Below are 15,152 nucleotides of genomic sequence, written 5' to 3' on the forward strand. Positions count from 1 at the left end.
CAGTAAGTCTTAACAAAGGGATCCTTTTTGCATTTGAGCACCAGCTGCAGAGAATTTAAAAAGGCAAAATCTCAATACAAGCTGCTGCTGTTTTTCCTAAAACTGTAAATTGTTTCCATAATGTTTCTTAATGTGGCACTTTAGAGATTTTCTTTCCAAAAAGGTAAGAAATAAAAAGTGATGGCACAATGTCTTACTCGTCTTGGCCTCACAAAATGAAAACCTTAAAATAGAAAACTCATAATGAACCAAATTTCTAAAGCTCTACAGCAGTGCTGTCCTAAGTGTTGCCCTCAGAGGAATTTCAGGTGGGCCTTGATCACAATTTTAAAACATTTAAATTAGATTGGCCCTTAATGCAAATACACATAAAACCTACTATAGTGCTATTTCTCCTTATTAAAACCTGTAAAGGAAAGTGTACGGTAGAACACATAATTTTCACCTTTCATCACTTTTTGCTTCTAGTTTTATTAAACTGCTGTTGGACATTTCATTTTAGTCGACCCTTGGCTTCTAAAGCCAATTACCATGAACTCTTGGTGACTGTTTAACTGACATGAGGTCCTGTAGCTTCATCTATAAACATAAAACTGGGCTCAAGTAGATTCGAATTTTTTCAGGCGTTTCCTAATCATTACCCATTCAGGCATTCTTTACCTACTGATTATTTTTCCTTTGTACTGTAACACATAGGAAGCAAACGTGCTGCAGTTTATCCGACAGTGGCAGCAGTTTAGAATTGGTGATGGTAAAAAATTATTACATTTTCATCTGTGCAGAATTTTTAGAAAGTGCATCAAATTACAGGCCCAAAAAAAAAAATAATTAAAGTCTTAGTTTTATGGCATTAAATACAAAGAACTGAATAATTGTATTTACTGGTCAATGATCAGCACTAATAAGGGAATATCAGCCAATTCTGATCTCTTGCTGATTCAATAGCAAATCTCAGTTTATTATCTTTATGGCAGCCACATTTAACTTCTATTTAAATCTATTTCACTAAATAACTTATAATTTTTAGAATATATGTTACATTTAAGCTCAAAAAGTATTGATTGCATGGGTAATTACTTTCAGACTTGAATACTGGACTCCTTATTCTCTAATAAGTTAATTCCCACACAGTAACACAAAATTATGCTTTTTTGTTGTTGCTTTCTTTGACCAAAATACTAAAGAAATGTTACAACACATACCGGCAGGTAAACAGCGAGTGTCTTTGAGATGGGTCAATTAAAACAGAAATGACTAATGTTGCAGAAATTTGAGAGAGAATGGATTCAAACAAAGGGTTGGGTAATACGGCTCACATGCAGCAGAGCATTTAACTAGAGGTGATACTTTGTACATTTATGGCTCATTGTTGTAGTTCAACACCTGATTGGTGACAATACTGTATCTTCCCATTAATAATCAACAGGGATAATCTAGAAGGAAAACTAAGTAAAAGTGTCTTTGGAGTGGTTGTCCAAGCTCTGTTTGATATGTTCGCTGTTAAATACAAACTAAATGTATTCTCCTCATTTATTATTATTTTGGAAATAAGAAAATAGGCTGAATGAGGGAACTTCTGTAATTTAATGATCAATTATCCTAACCTAAGTATATCACAGATTTGTCATTAAAACCCCAGAAATCGGGAAAATGAACATCCTTTGGATGGGTTGACATGGAAAAGGAGGCAAACAGAGTTTTACAGACTAATAATGGTTATTTCACTCATGCAGCAAAGCTGGGGTGAAAAAAAAATCCTATAATTTTAATCTTACAGATTCCTATATGAGCATCATTGCGATGTTTTTATATTGACCCATTCTGCCACTGACTGACTACAGGTTGCTTTCTTGGGTGTCGTTCGAAGTGATGAGGGGCAGACCTCCGTTGGCGTTTAATCTCTTGGCACGGTACGTCTCGTAGTGAATGTTGTGAGTGACCTCCTTCAAATCCTGCAGGTGGGACCTGCAGATAGGTTGTGCAAAAAACAAATAGCACAGTTCAAAGGTCATTTCAATCTTTTGAATTGAACAATAAAAACATTTGATTACTTGATAGTAATAGAAACAAGTCAAAATACATCTCCTCATTTGGCATGTCTAATTTACAAAATAGAAAAATCAGTGCTTATCATTTTATGTAAAGTTTCACTTTGTGGTAAGTATTTGCTTAATTATTCAGGTTGATCTTGTTTTACAGTCAAAGCTTACCACTGATGCTATTCCTATGGGATAATGAGTTGCTATTTATTAAACAGCATTTATTTGATCATTTAAAATGCAGGAGTGTAGTTTTCATTAGGGGAGGGAAGATACCTGAAAAATTGGATATCTTTATAAAGCAGTCTAATGGCTTTTCCTTTCAGATTTCAGTCAGTCATGCAAAATTGTTCGGTCTATTTTAGAATGTTACATGACTGGTAAAATCAAAGCAGGTCATTAGCTGGATTCCATGTATGTACACCCAAACTAGGAGGTCAGAGTGACGCAATCTCAGAGGCTTAGGGATCTCATCGATCCAATATAGTCACAATTGTAACAGTTAAAACCATAACAAAGTCAAAAACCGTGATCTACAAAGTGTTTTCACAGCACTGAAACATCTTGTTTTATTAAAAGTGAAGAGTAGTATGTGTACAAAAAACAAAGTAGGTCAGTTTGAAGGTCAGAGCTACAAGGTTTTCATCAAATTGGTACTTAAAAAAAACAAAAAAACTCCACAGAACATCTGCAGTGGAACAGAAAGAAAAATATCAAGAAAAAGCAAAGAAATGTTTTTTTTTTTTATTAATTTTGATGGGATCAAAGAAGTATTTACTTCTGGTTGTGACGCCAACATAGAGGATCCTGTACCAATAGGAATAGTAGGTTCCCAGATCCTCAGCCTCATATTTCTCAGAATCAAACCTCACAAAAATACCCAAAACAGTACAGAATGAGAGTGGACCACTTACTGGCAGAGAGAAGTTAAACTTCTAGCTGTCACCTTTAACTACTGTTAACACAAGCAGCCGCCATTTTTAGTGCAGAAGTCGGGTAAGGTATTGTTGCCTCGACTTTCTGAATCATCATTTCAACGTTCTTTTAAATATTCTGCTCAGAGTTTGGAAATTATGACATTTGAGAAGGAATGGAATGCAGCATATTTCTAGGCTTTGGACATAAATGTGTTTGCTTGCTTCTTAGCATTTCTTTTGTCAGCAAAAAATAAATTCTTTCAGGATAAATTTTATTTAACCACTGAAAATTGCACAATGTCTGCTTTCTGACCATTTTAGCGGATTGCTCTATGCCATGTGGATTCATTTGTATGAACAACTGGGTATCATGAGGATAATAGTGTTAGCAGCTGCCAGGTTTCCTGATGTTGATGCTCAGAGACATATCTGGGGGAGGGCAGAGATGAACCTAGAACAGAACCCTGGTAGTCGGAACATTTTCTCTACTGCATGATATGAAGCTATGTGTTATCTAAATGTAGCAAACTTGAACTGCTTCAGTTCAGATGTTTCCAACAACTGGTGCCAACATGTCCAGCTGATAACTTAATATGGTTGCAAGGAAAGATGTGGTGCCAAAATGTTACCAAAAAATGTGAAAGATGATTATCATTCTAAATAGAAAATTCATCCAATAACTTCTTTAATACTGAAAGCATAACAAAAATGAAAAATGCCACCAAAGTGGACAGTTTGGCAAAGCATAGGGCGCAGAGGGACTTAATTTGAGGTGTGGTCAGTATGAAGCGACAGCAAATGTGTGACCAAATGATCTAAATTAAAGCACTATCATGGCTGCAGTGGCGCCCTGAGAGAGATGGTTTTAAACCTTAACGGCTACGGTGGCTGAACATCTGACATGTACTAAGCTGTTTGGTTTTTAACCAATACATTTAACTGCAGGATCCACATTTCAACCCACAGAGGGCAGCATTGAGATTTTTGGCCAAATATTGCAGAATAGTTATCTGCAAAAGAAAGTTGATTTCAGGTTTTATTTACTTCTTAAATCTTTTATCGGGGCAGGGTTTAGATATGCTTCAGAAGGCAGACTTACCTGATCAGGAAATCTCTCAGCTGTGCAAACTCACAGTGGTTTGGATTTTCAACTGAAAAAAGAACAGAAAATAAAAACACATCAAAAAATAAACCCTACAATTTTCACTGGATGCAATCAACAGGCAAATTAACTAATCGGTATGATTTGACTGAATAAAATCTGTAAAGTCCCTTCAGATGATGTTATATTTTGTAGGCTAAATAAAATAAACAGATTTTATTTCATTTTGATATGTTTTTATGGCAAAAGCACCAAAAAGTCATTAACATTGCTCACCTTCTATGATTCCCCACGGTATCTTTCTCCCCAGGACTCGTTTACCATTCACTTGGTATTCTTTATCACTTCCAACCACAGCAAAGGGCATCGTTTCCTGCAGACAGACAGATTTCACAATAATCCAGCGTTGATAAAAGTTCTTTACATAAAAAAAGTGTTTCCAGTATCCCTGCGTCTCACACCTCTAATGGATTACAACAAAAATGTGACCGAATTCAAACAACTTTTCATTTGTATTGGCCTGACCAGAGACAGACTGGCTAGAAACAGTTTTGTTAAACGCAACATAAAGGCTCCCAGTGGCACAAACATCACTCTACAGTGTGAATGTCGCATCTGAAGAAAACCCAAAGCTAGCAAAGTTTGCAAAAATAAAATCAAGGAGGTGGTAAGAAGGTGGAATTTTCTTTTAGACAGCTGTCAGCTGTTCATTCAGGCTATTGCAACATTAAGCAGATAATGCTGAGATCATCACAATAAAATGGTTTAATTATATCCTTTAAGCTGTATTCTTGTGCCTGTCAGGAAAGGCATTGTATTTGTAAATGTGAATATAACACCAATTGTTTTCTTTGTTTTAAATAATAAAAAATATGGTTTTGAATGAAAACTGTTTTTTACATGTCATGACTATTACTTTTCTTTTTCAAATAATCAATTTTTTCAAATTATATAAATAAACATCATCTACTGGTATTTGTACATCTTTCATACAACAAATCGGTTCTTTCCAACCAAATCTCATTAATCTTTTTTCTTCCTTGCTTATGTTTCATAACAAAAAATACAAAAAGGAAAAACAAATGAAAATAGTTTTTATTAAATTCGTCCCTTCTGGGAGTTGACCATAATTTTTAGGGCAATGAAACAAAAGCTTTCTGTTTTGCAACAAACAATGAAACTATAACCAAATCTTTGCAGCTAGTGGTGTCAAACAGTGAGCCAGTTTATCAGTTATGAGTAGAAATCTGAGAATAGAAAATAAAGAACTGATGTCACTGAGATATAGAAGCCCAAGGAGCACAATGGTTGAAAAAAAAATCTTGATTTTCTAAAAATGAAATCTTCATAACCAAAATCAACTAATCGCTAAAATAAATTATTAATGTCTAAAAGTGGATTTTAATTGAAAAAAAGTGTTACTGGGATTAAATAGATGAGAAAGAAAGGAAGGAAGGATGAACTCACTCTGATCTTGTCGTTGTCACTCTTGTCCTCGATGTCGTCATCAAACTCTTTCTGTGGGTAAAACTCGATCCCGTTCATTTCCAGCTCCTTCCTAACCTGCGCCAAAACAGAATGCAAAGACAGAACAGCTCACAGTTTCTTCACCCCAACACATTTCTAATAAAACCAGTTATCATCTGTTAAGTGACCCAAATCGTCTGTGATGATCCAACTAACCCGCTGTTTGAACTCTTGTCTCTCCTCGATGGTCATTGTGTCAGACTTTGCGATCACAGGAATGATGTTCACCGAGTGACTCAAACGCTTCATGAACTCCACATCCAGCTGTCGAAGACTAGCACAGACACACACACAGAATAAAAACTGAACGTTTGCATTATAAAAGGTTTCTAGAACAGCTCACCCCTCTCAAAAAGTAAAGATAACACACTAATAACTAACACTAGGAGGCAGCACAGAGCAATATTTCAGACACGGCATCAGTTTTACTTCTCTGTTTACCAACTACCCAAGAATTATAACCTGATGTGGCCCAACATTTATCAGAGCATTTACAGAATGGGTACAGATTTACGAAAGACTGCAGCCATTAAGGAGCCATTTCCCTGTTGTCAGCAACAGCTTATTGTGGGGCGCCTAAAGGCTGATATATACTCAGAAACCAGGTCGTCTGCATGTGTCTCGCAGTGAATGCAAATATGCACCCGCCCCTTCCACAGAAACTCTGCTACACCTCTCTGAAATTGTAGGTGACTGCAGACAGTGCTGCAGACAGGAGGCCTCTGATTGGTCAAATCTAAATCCGCTCTACACTATCTGTATTTCCTGGTTGGTACCTTACCAGCTTGTTTTGTTTTTATGACCGCCATTGTGGAAAAACGACTCGTGAAGATGGACCAGCTAGAAGAGCGAGGTGTGCAAGAATGCTGGGACCCTTTTTTCCACTTGTATCCCCGCTATTTTTCGCCCTCATGACATTGTCGCACCAACTTGCCCTCACTTCCTCACCACCTCTTGCGTTGTGGTGTGGAATAACAAAGCGCAGACCACGCTTAAATATTGGGCATAAATCAAAAATATCTGCAACAAGCTCACAGCGACACACTACTGCGGGAGTATAATCAGCCCATTCAGGGGGTCAAGGTGCCACCCAGGCAGCTCCCAGCCAAAAACAGGGATTTTCCTCCGCAGTTTTACTCACGAGTGGCCAGTCGGGGGAATAAAGTAGAGGCAGCAGTGTACTCTGGTGTCAGGGATTCGCTTCTTCCTGGTGATGTTCACCTCTTCTTTCAGGAACTTCTCAAACTGTTCATTGATGTACTTAGAGATGGGTTCCCAGCTAGGGGGGAAAAAATGCACGATTGTTATAGATAACATATGTTACTGCAGCTCTGTGGAGCTCAAATGTTATGTTTTCATCACGGTTTGGATCGTTTTTTGGGTCGAGATTACATCAGGCTGATATCAACATGGTAGGTTAGTCAGGAAACTTACCAGTTGTCGTTGTTTATTTGGTCTCCAAAGCCAGGAGTGTCAACAACTGTCAGCTTCATCTTGACCCCACCCTCTTCAATCACTGTAACCATAAAAGTAGAGACAGATGGATTTTCCTGGTGAGTCAAACCATGTTATCTACACAGGTTGGTCTAATCTTGTCATAATCTTGGTGCTGATGACTGGCCTAATTACTCATTTCATTCACCTGCCTAGCTCCGCCCAGCTCTCGTTACCGTTCATCAGATTCACCTGTTTCAGGCTCTATTTAACCAGCCTTCATCCAGTCATCAGAGCCAGATTATTTGAGCTGAGTATTAGGACAGGAGGTGCTGAGCAGCCTGTTGGAAGCTCTCTACTGCCACAGACCCAGCTCCAACATCCAGCCTCTCCTCATCCTGATCTGTGTCCCTCCACCTGGACACTTGATGGCGGCTTGGGGGAGCTCCTCTGGGCCAGGCTGCTCAGGTGGAGGTGGGGGGCTTTGTCGTTAAAGGAACACTAACAATGTTCCTCTAACGATGAAATGAGAAATCAGGCCAGTCATCAGCACTAAGATCATAACAATTCCAGTTTCCTAATGCCAACAAACTACTGAACATTACCTTTATTTTATTTTTTTTACTTCATTAACAGATGGAAAACAAGTTTTTAGAAGCACCTGACTTTATCTAGAATGCAATATTAGGAGCTGCAAACTTAACTTTGAATTTCAGAATAAGAATTACTTCACAAGCCTGTTTTTTCTTCCAGTATGAACAACATTTGGGAATTATATTCTCTAACTAGACATCAAATAGCTTGAGTTAACAGACAGATAACTTTATTATTTTTTGTAGCTTTTTTCACTGAGAGGATCTTGACGACCAGGGTGGGAATATTGTCCTAATCATAAATTCTGACCCAGGCTGAGAAATAAGAGGATAATGTGAATTGTATTTTTTTCTAGGGGCTGTGTCTGTTCGACTGGAAAGTGTATCATGATATAAACCCTTCATAGCCGTCAATATTGATGATTGTAAACCAGGTATTCCCCATTCCTGAATGTGTTTGGCTGAGCCGCGTTCCATGCTGTTATGAAATACAGTTTAACCCACAATTAGATCTAGTAAAACCGCAGGACATCGGATGTAGCGGCTAAATTGATTGTAGGTTTTTATGGCTAGACGATGCACACTTAATCTAATTTAGTGTTGAGAATAAAAGGTTCTCAGTCATCTTAGAAATTGTTCATGTTAGAAGGACGCTGCTGCCTAAACTTTTATCTTTGTGGTGAACTTTTCACTGCTGGGTGGATGAGCGGTTGAGGAAGCAGCGGTTGAACAGTGCAGATTTCCTCGCAGGCACGATGCCTCACATTTGTAAAGCAGTCAGTTGAAACTCAGCCACCAAGATCGTCTCCAGTAATCGTAACCCTAACCCAAGGAACAAACTGCCCAATGCTGGTGTGGAGGTGCGGTATGTTCTCTCTATGATGGGACAGCACTGTGGTCTAGTGAACCTTGGTTGCTTGGTAACCATGCTGTTCACACATTGGTGGGAAAAATAGTCTCTGTTGCATTGTTTCATTATTAACAACAAATATTTTTTTTGTGTCTGTGGGTTTGACTATGTTTCTCTGAGATATTGCTTTATTATTGGCTAGTATTTTTAACCCTGTGTAAACATAACCAAAAACCTTTAAAAATCGCTCACCCTACTACAAACTTTTTTAATTCAGGAGGTTGAGAGGCTAAATCCTGTCCTTACTCACTTAGTTCTGAATCAGAGTTCAGAATAATTAGTTTTATCAGATATATTGATATCGATCATTTGCCTATCGCAATTTATACTGTTGTCATCTTGAAACTTGATGATAAAAAGACTATTCCAGGATGATTTCTGGGAATTAAATAGGAAGAAACAACAAAAAAAGCTTTTACATTGGATTTCTGTTTTACAAACATATTCTCTTGATTATTACTGATCTATCCCCTCATCTTGAAGTGTGATCATATATCTGTCCTATCATGTGCCCTTTCATCTCCTCTTTATTCTCTCACATATTTCTCTCAAACTGTTGAGAAAACACCACATCTGTTGATCCTGTGCTGCTATCAGTAGAGATGCTCCAAAAAGAATCCGCTGACTGCTGTTATTTATGAATATTGAAAGATTGTTTAATCCAGGACTACTTGATTAACAGATTACAAAAAAGAGCAATGGAACCAGGTTAAAGTTTCTACAAATAAACCAAAAAAATAGAAACTAAATAAACCTGCATTACTTACTGTCTGGATTAGAGGTCAAACTCTGTCGATAATTAATTAGAATAATAACAGAGTTTAGTTCATTTAGGTTTGATCAATTTTAAGTGTAGAGAGGGATTATTTTGGAGCATACATCCTGTAGACCAAAAGCATGATAGTGGGTAAGGCTGTGGGTTTCTTCACTGCTTCAATGACTGGACAGCCTGCAGTCAGTGATTCATGTATTATTTCTGCACTGTATCAGATTTGGCTCGGCGACACTGTGAGACCATCTGTCTGAACTAGAAACTGGGCTTTCTTGAAAAGGAAAACAAAAAAAGGAATATCTGAAGGTAATGCCTTAAAAATACATAATGTTGAACCGTGTCTCACTGTAGTGAACTCTTACTGTCTATTCCTGAGCAAAGCAGCCTCTGTGGGTCGTTTCTTTTTATATCTTATCAGGTTACTGTGCGGCTACTCATTAGCCTAATTAGCTGGAAACTATCCCATCAGGTATTTTTTCACTTTACATCATTTCGTTCCAAGTGTTTACATCCTGCTGTCTCAAATTCACACGGAGAAAACGGGTTTGTTTAGATATTTTAAAAGGCAGAAAATGAAACCCCAAGATTCCAGTGGTTCTTAATATAAATGGATCGCTACATGGATTTTTATTATATATATATTCCAGCACTGGACTATAAAGTATTGGCTATACTGTTGGAAGACATGAGAAAACAAACAGCAGAGCAGAGTTAGTGATGCTAAGAGAAAAGATGAGAGTATACAAGTTTGTCAAAACCAACAGAGCTAAAAGGCTTTTTTAATTACGGCTCCTGGGAAACTGATCTTTAATTAGGAGCTGCGAGTCAAAGCGGCAGATATAAATGTCCTTATCATAAAAAGCCTCCAGCACTGATCTTTTGAAACCCACCATCTACGTCATGAAGCTTATCTGCCCAACTGGACAAATATCACTCAAGTCTCTTCGTTTAATTACCTCCCCTTTATTCATATATAGTTGATTTATTCTGATTAGCTTGGGAATGAAAGCAAAGGCAGAGTTCAAGTAAACAACCCTTCCTCTCCCTGCCTAAAGCAGACTGAGTATTTTATACTGAACGTTACTGAAGCTGCTCTCTTTATAATGTTATATAGGTATAGTCGAGGTTTTTCACGGTCTTGGTTCTGTTAAGTTTTCTTTTGAGTTTTCACTTTTACTTTGCTCCATGTTTTCTGCTTTTATTGGTTTAACTCCTATTTTGTTGTGTTTTCTAGATATATTTGAGTTCTTAGGTTTTTCTTTGTTGCCCTCTGTCGCCCTCTTGTGTTGGTCTTCTTTTCCCTAGCTCCCTTCTAGAATCCTCTCTTCACGTCTGCTCCTAATTAGCTCATTAGTCCTGTCTTTGTTCAGTCTCCTATATAAACTCTCCCTGTGCAGTTCCTCAGTGCTGGTTCCTCGTCTTTCCCCAGCTCCCCGTGCTCGTTTTCCCCGATATCTCCATGGTTCCGGTTTGTTTTACATTTTTATCTTAGATTTTTGGCTTCCTGCCTCAGTTGATTGTGAACATTCAATTAAATCTTCAAGAACTCACCTCTGCCTCCCTGCCTCTGCATTTGGGTCCTCAAAATCTCCACTCAACCTGACACAACCCTGTAGCATGCATGAGCCCATTTCTCCTCGTGCACGCTCTGTTAAAAAGTGGCTGTTTGCATCGCTCACACAAGCTTACTTTCCAAAAGATTAAACATTTTTCCACTACATGAGACTCACCACTGGTAAGTGAAAATGGGGACAAGCACGTAGGACGGCCTTATGTAAAAATATCGCTAGAATGATTGACAATTAAGAGGACCACTTATTTTAGTGAAAAACGAACATCCTCCACTATACCTTTAAGTAAATAAACCAAATGCTCTGAAGGAAGGCGAAGATTTTTTTCTTTTTTTACTCACCATGAGACACTGACTTGATCTCTACGGTTTTGGGGATCTTCTCATCACGAGACCATCCTGCACTCTTCCTGCTCACCTGGGACTTGAATAAAGTGTTCACCAGGGTGGACTTGCCGAGCCCACTGTGACCTGAAGGGGAGTTGATGCAGGTTAGAATTCGAATAAGCTAAAGAGACGATATAAATGGGAGAAATGTGATCTATTGTGACGCACCAACAACCATGATGTTGAAGTCAAAGCCAGTCTTCATGGTCTTCTTTCGCATCTGTTCAATGATGGTGTCGATGCCAATGTAGCCAAGCAGAGCGGAGCCCCCGCTGGAGCTGTGAGAGCCTCCGTGACCTTGACCCCCGCTGTGAGCTGGAGCATGACCCCCGGCATGAACGCCGCTGTGGCCCACACTGTGACCGTGAATGCCAGCAAGGTTTGCACCGTGACCGCCGATGGGAACTGGAATAGCACTTGGAGGAGCAGTAACGCCGCCCGCTCCGACACTTGGGCCCTGGGGGGGAAAGGGACTAGAAGGGGAGGGAGCCCCTACGTTCGGGGGCTTGGCAGGAACGGCTGGCTTGGGTCTAACCTCTGGTGGAACTATGTCGGACATGTCTGCAGAGACAGAAATACATTATAGTTGAGGAGAGGACCAAAGAGTAGGCCAGTATTGAACATCTTCTGTGCTCAGTATTAAAGCAATGAGTTTTTCAGCTAGCTTAAAATGTAAACCAATGGCTTAAAACTAACATGCACTTCAGAAATCTATGTCTTTGAAGTGCTTAACATAAAAAGAGGCTTTGGAACAGCCTGGTCCAAGTACAGCTTAAGCCCAACCAGCATGCATTCACAAGATCAACTCCTACCTCTTAAAGGCCTCATCCCTCTACCCCACAAACAAATGTCATGTTTTTCTAATCTTTCTTTGTCTTTAACTGTCTGGCAAATAATGGCGGCGGTACTTTAATCCAAATTGCTAAATATTACAGTTTTAACAGATATTGGAGTTTTAATAGATAGAATAGAATTCAGCTTTGTTTTCATTACAATGTCAGAAGAACATGAAATTCGCTCTCTGCATTTAACCCGTACCTTTGTGGAACAGTGGGCTGCCACTGTGTGGTAAGGGTCTTGCTCAGGGACCCAATGTGGCAGTCTGTGGGAATGGGGCTTGAACTCAGAACCTCTGGGATCGAAGCGCAATGTGCTTTTGCGCTTGCCTAGATATTGCCCTAGATATTGGAGTTTTAATAGTTTGAGCATCATTGCTTGTTTTCGGTCAAGTAAACATGTAAAATGCAGTAATCTGAAGGAGAGGGTTTGTGAGATTTTGCAGCTGAAATTAGTCATCTTACAGATACTTAAAGGAATCAGTAGTGCAAAACAGGGTGACCTCAAAGATTTTACAAAGATTATTTCCTGCACTTACTGACCACCTACTAAGGTGATGGAAGAAAAGCCTCTCATTAACTCTACCGTTATTTTGTAGGATATTCTTACACAGATGTTTCTTAAAAAAAAAACAAGGCTTTGATATAATGCCTTGATTTTTTGATAACAATCCTCGCATTTGTCTTAAAAAATCCCCACTGTTATAATCTTGGCAATGTCCCTTGTCAGTATTTTGTACAACAACCTTTTGGAAAGAGAATAAAACTCCATCTTCTGCTGTATTGTTCCCCAAGGTTGGAGCAAACAGACAGGAGTATCTCTGAATATTTTTATTTGCAAAAATCTTTGTTATTTAGAAACCAGGTGTTTTGGCTTCCACTTGGCTTAGATCTTGGATTTTTATTCCAAAATGGTTTGGGGATTAAGATGGCAATTTTGGATCTGATTTGGCAAGTTTTTTTGACCATTAACTTGGTACACGCTGTAATGGAGAGGCACTTTTGATCCCTTTTTAGATTCCAGCAGGTTAAAGGACTATTTACCCCTAAATTAGCTTTTGTTTTGCAAAAAAACTGTACAAATAATGAACTGTAAAAAAAAATTCTCTCTACATGTCCCAGGAAGTATTTGGAATATTTACTGCACGGTTCCTGCTGTTGTTCTCAAAGCCACCAGTTTGGCCTCCTCAGGTTAACCAGAGGTTAATCTGCTTCAAATTATTTTATTTTTCATAACTGACCACAGCAGCTCCATCTTGGGCAGCAGTGCTTTGCTTAGTGACTGACATACATTAAATGATTTAATAGATAGAAACATTTTAACATTGGATAAAATTAAATGGTATTGTTTTAGTACAGGGCGAGGGATTCAAATAGATTAAGAGAGCTGCATGAAGTGACATTTCTATTCAGTTTAATTAAAATTTTATGTCTTATTAGGTCAATATACATTCATAACTTAGGAATTTAACATGTTTTTGACAACATTTTAGTTAAAATTACTGTTTTCTATAAAATCTGAATTAGAACTCAAGAAAAACTGATAAATTCAGCAGTAAAAATGAGAGTAATTTGTTTTGAAAAAATATTTAGCAGATGAAAGCTGGGATCCCATCTCAATATCACTGAATCTATCACCTTATCACATTTAAGAATGAAAAACAGAGAAGAATTGGAAAAGAAAGAATTTTTAAAGAAAAAAAAATGAAATAGATCCAAAGGACCTATAAGTAACCATGTCTGTTCTAGCGCATATAGCGTATCAAGTAACGAAGTACAAATACTTTGTTACTGTACTTAAGTATCTATACTTTACTCCATTACTTATTTTTCTTCCTGCTTCTGACTTCTACTCATTACATTTTCACACAAGTATCTGTACTTTTTATTCCTTACATTTTTAAAACAAACGTTACTCGTTACTCTTGGCTTCGGTTTAATGTTTATACATATTTATTTCACGTCATGTGCGCCATCCAATGCAGATCATTGGCTCCATCTTCATCTACCTTGGCCCTATCTCAAAGAATTTTTCTAAATAGTTGAAAAATTCTTTCAATTCATATAGTGGCATCTGTCTGTGTTTTTTAAAGGTTACTTTATACTTTTATACTTTAAGTAGTTTTTGGAGCACGTACTTTTTCACTTACTTGAATAAAGAGTCAAGCTGATACTTCAACTTTTAACCTGCGGTATGTATACTACTACTGAAGTAACAAATGTGTGTACTTTTGATCTCCAGTGGCACTGTTGGCCCCTGTCTAGAACCGCCCATGAGTAAAAAAGAAGCTGGAATCCAGTACAGATACATGATGCATAATCTCAGGATTGGGGAAGGAGCCCAGATTAGTCAAACTTTCAGAGGAAAAATGAGCCTTTGGTTGCATCAGATCATTACAGAGACAAGCTGAGGCTGAGAGATGCTGATGGCAACTTGAGCCATGCATATGGAAGAGCCTCAGTTCCTCCCAGATGCAGGAAGCTGAGGTCAGTGAGGCAGCAGCTGTCGCTTTGAGTTAGTCCAGCCAGTGGTCATCACACAGCTCTGCCCTCTTTCACCCTCTCATAACCCCTCCTCTAGGAGGAACATTTCAGCACCTCAGGCTGATATCCTGTTAGGTGTGATGGGATCCTCACCACCTGATGTTGCTAACACAATGGAAGCTCATTAGGCTAAAGGTAAACGGGGGCGTTTAATGCAGCCTGATTGGTTATTTGAACGCGAGTTATAAAGGGCTCCGAATATGCGGTTAGCTCCATCCCCGCAGACCCCATTGTCTCTGCAGGCTGTTAGCCCGCTGCTAGCACCCTCCCTATCAGCAGCGCTAAACTCACCGAATCCCGTTCAGTCCGTCAGACGTCCTCCGAGAGAAAGCGGGCTGTTTAGTAAAATGCTCCCAAAACCTCAACGCAGGGATGCTAAAAGCAGGAGGGTCATGTGATGAGCGCCGATACCTTTTCTATCTCACCTCTGGCCGTCAGAGAGCCCCCCCCTCTTTGTCTGTTGCCAAGGCGACAAGAGGAGAGGGAGTGGGGAGATGCAGCGCACATGCGCACTGCAACTC

At 38.8% G+C, this 15,152-nt stretch overlaps 1 protein-coding gene across 2 annotated transcripts in view; it reads right to left on the minus strand.

Moving 5' to 3' along the window:
• Nucleotides 1-232: 232 nt before the first annotated feature.
• Nucleotides 233-15,152, minus strand: part of LOC107093494 (neuronal-specific septin-3-like) — a 20,774-nt gene continuing 5,854 nt past the window's right edge. The window contains exons 1-10 of one of the 2 annotated variants that reach the window (XM_015388588.1): nucleotides 14,923-15,095; nucleotides 11,420-11,812; nucleotides 11,207-11,335; nucleotides 7,020-7,101; nucleotides 6,727-6,864; nucleotides 5,742-5,859; nucleotides 5,526-5,621; nucleotides 4,335-4,431; nucleotides 4,056-4,107; nucleotides 233-1,965 (exon numbers count right to left, since the gene is read on the minus strand). In XM_015388588.1, coding sequence (XP_015244074.1) covers nucleotides 1,836-1,965; nucleotides 4,056-4,107; nucleotides 4,335-4,431; nucleotides 5,526-5,621; nucleotides 5,742-5,859; nucleotides 6,727-6,864; nucleotides 7,020-7,101; nucleotides 11,207-11,335; nucleotides 11,420-11,810 — 1,233 coding nt within the window. In that variant the 5' untranslated portion in view covers nucleotides 11,811-11,812; nucleotides 14,923-15,095 and the 3' untranslated portion in view covers nucleotides 233-1,835. Of the gene's footprint in view, nucleotides 1,966-4,055; nucleotides 4,108-4,334; nucleotides 4,432-5,525; nucleotides 5,622-5,741; nucleotides 5,860-6,726; nucleotides 6,865-7,019; nucleotides 7,102-11,206; nucleotides 11,336-11,419; nucleotides 11,813-14,922; nucleotides 15,096-15,152 lie in introns of those variants that run through there. The other variant, XM_015388589.1, reaches the window with a different exon arrangement.

Source organism: Cyprinodon variegatus, unplaced genomic scaffold (assembly GCF_000732505.1).
Source record: "Cyprinodon variegatus isolate N-32 unplaced genomic scaffold, C_variegatus-1.0 Scaffold428, whole genome shotgun sequence".
Classification (NCBI taxonomy): domain Eukaryota; kingdom Metazoa; phylum Chordata; class Actinopteri; order Cyprinodontiformes; family Cyprinodontidae; genus Cyprinodon; species Cyprinodon variegatus.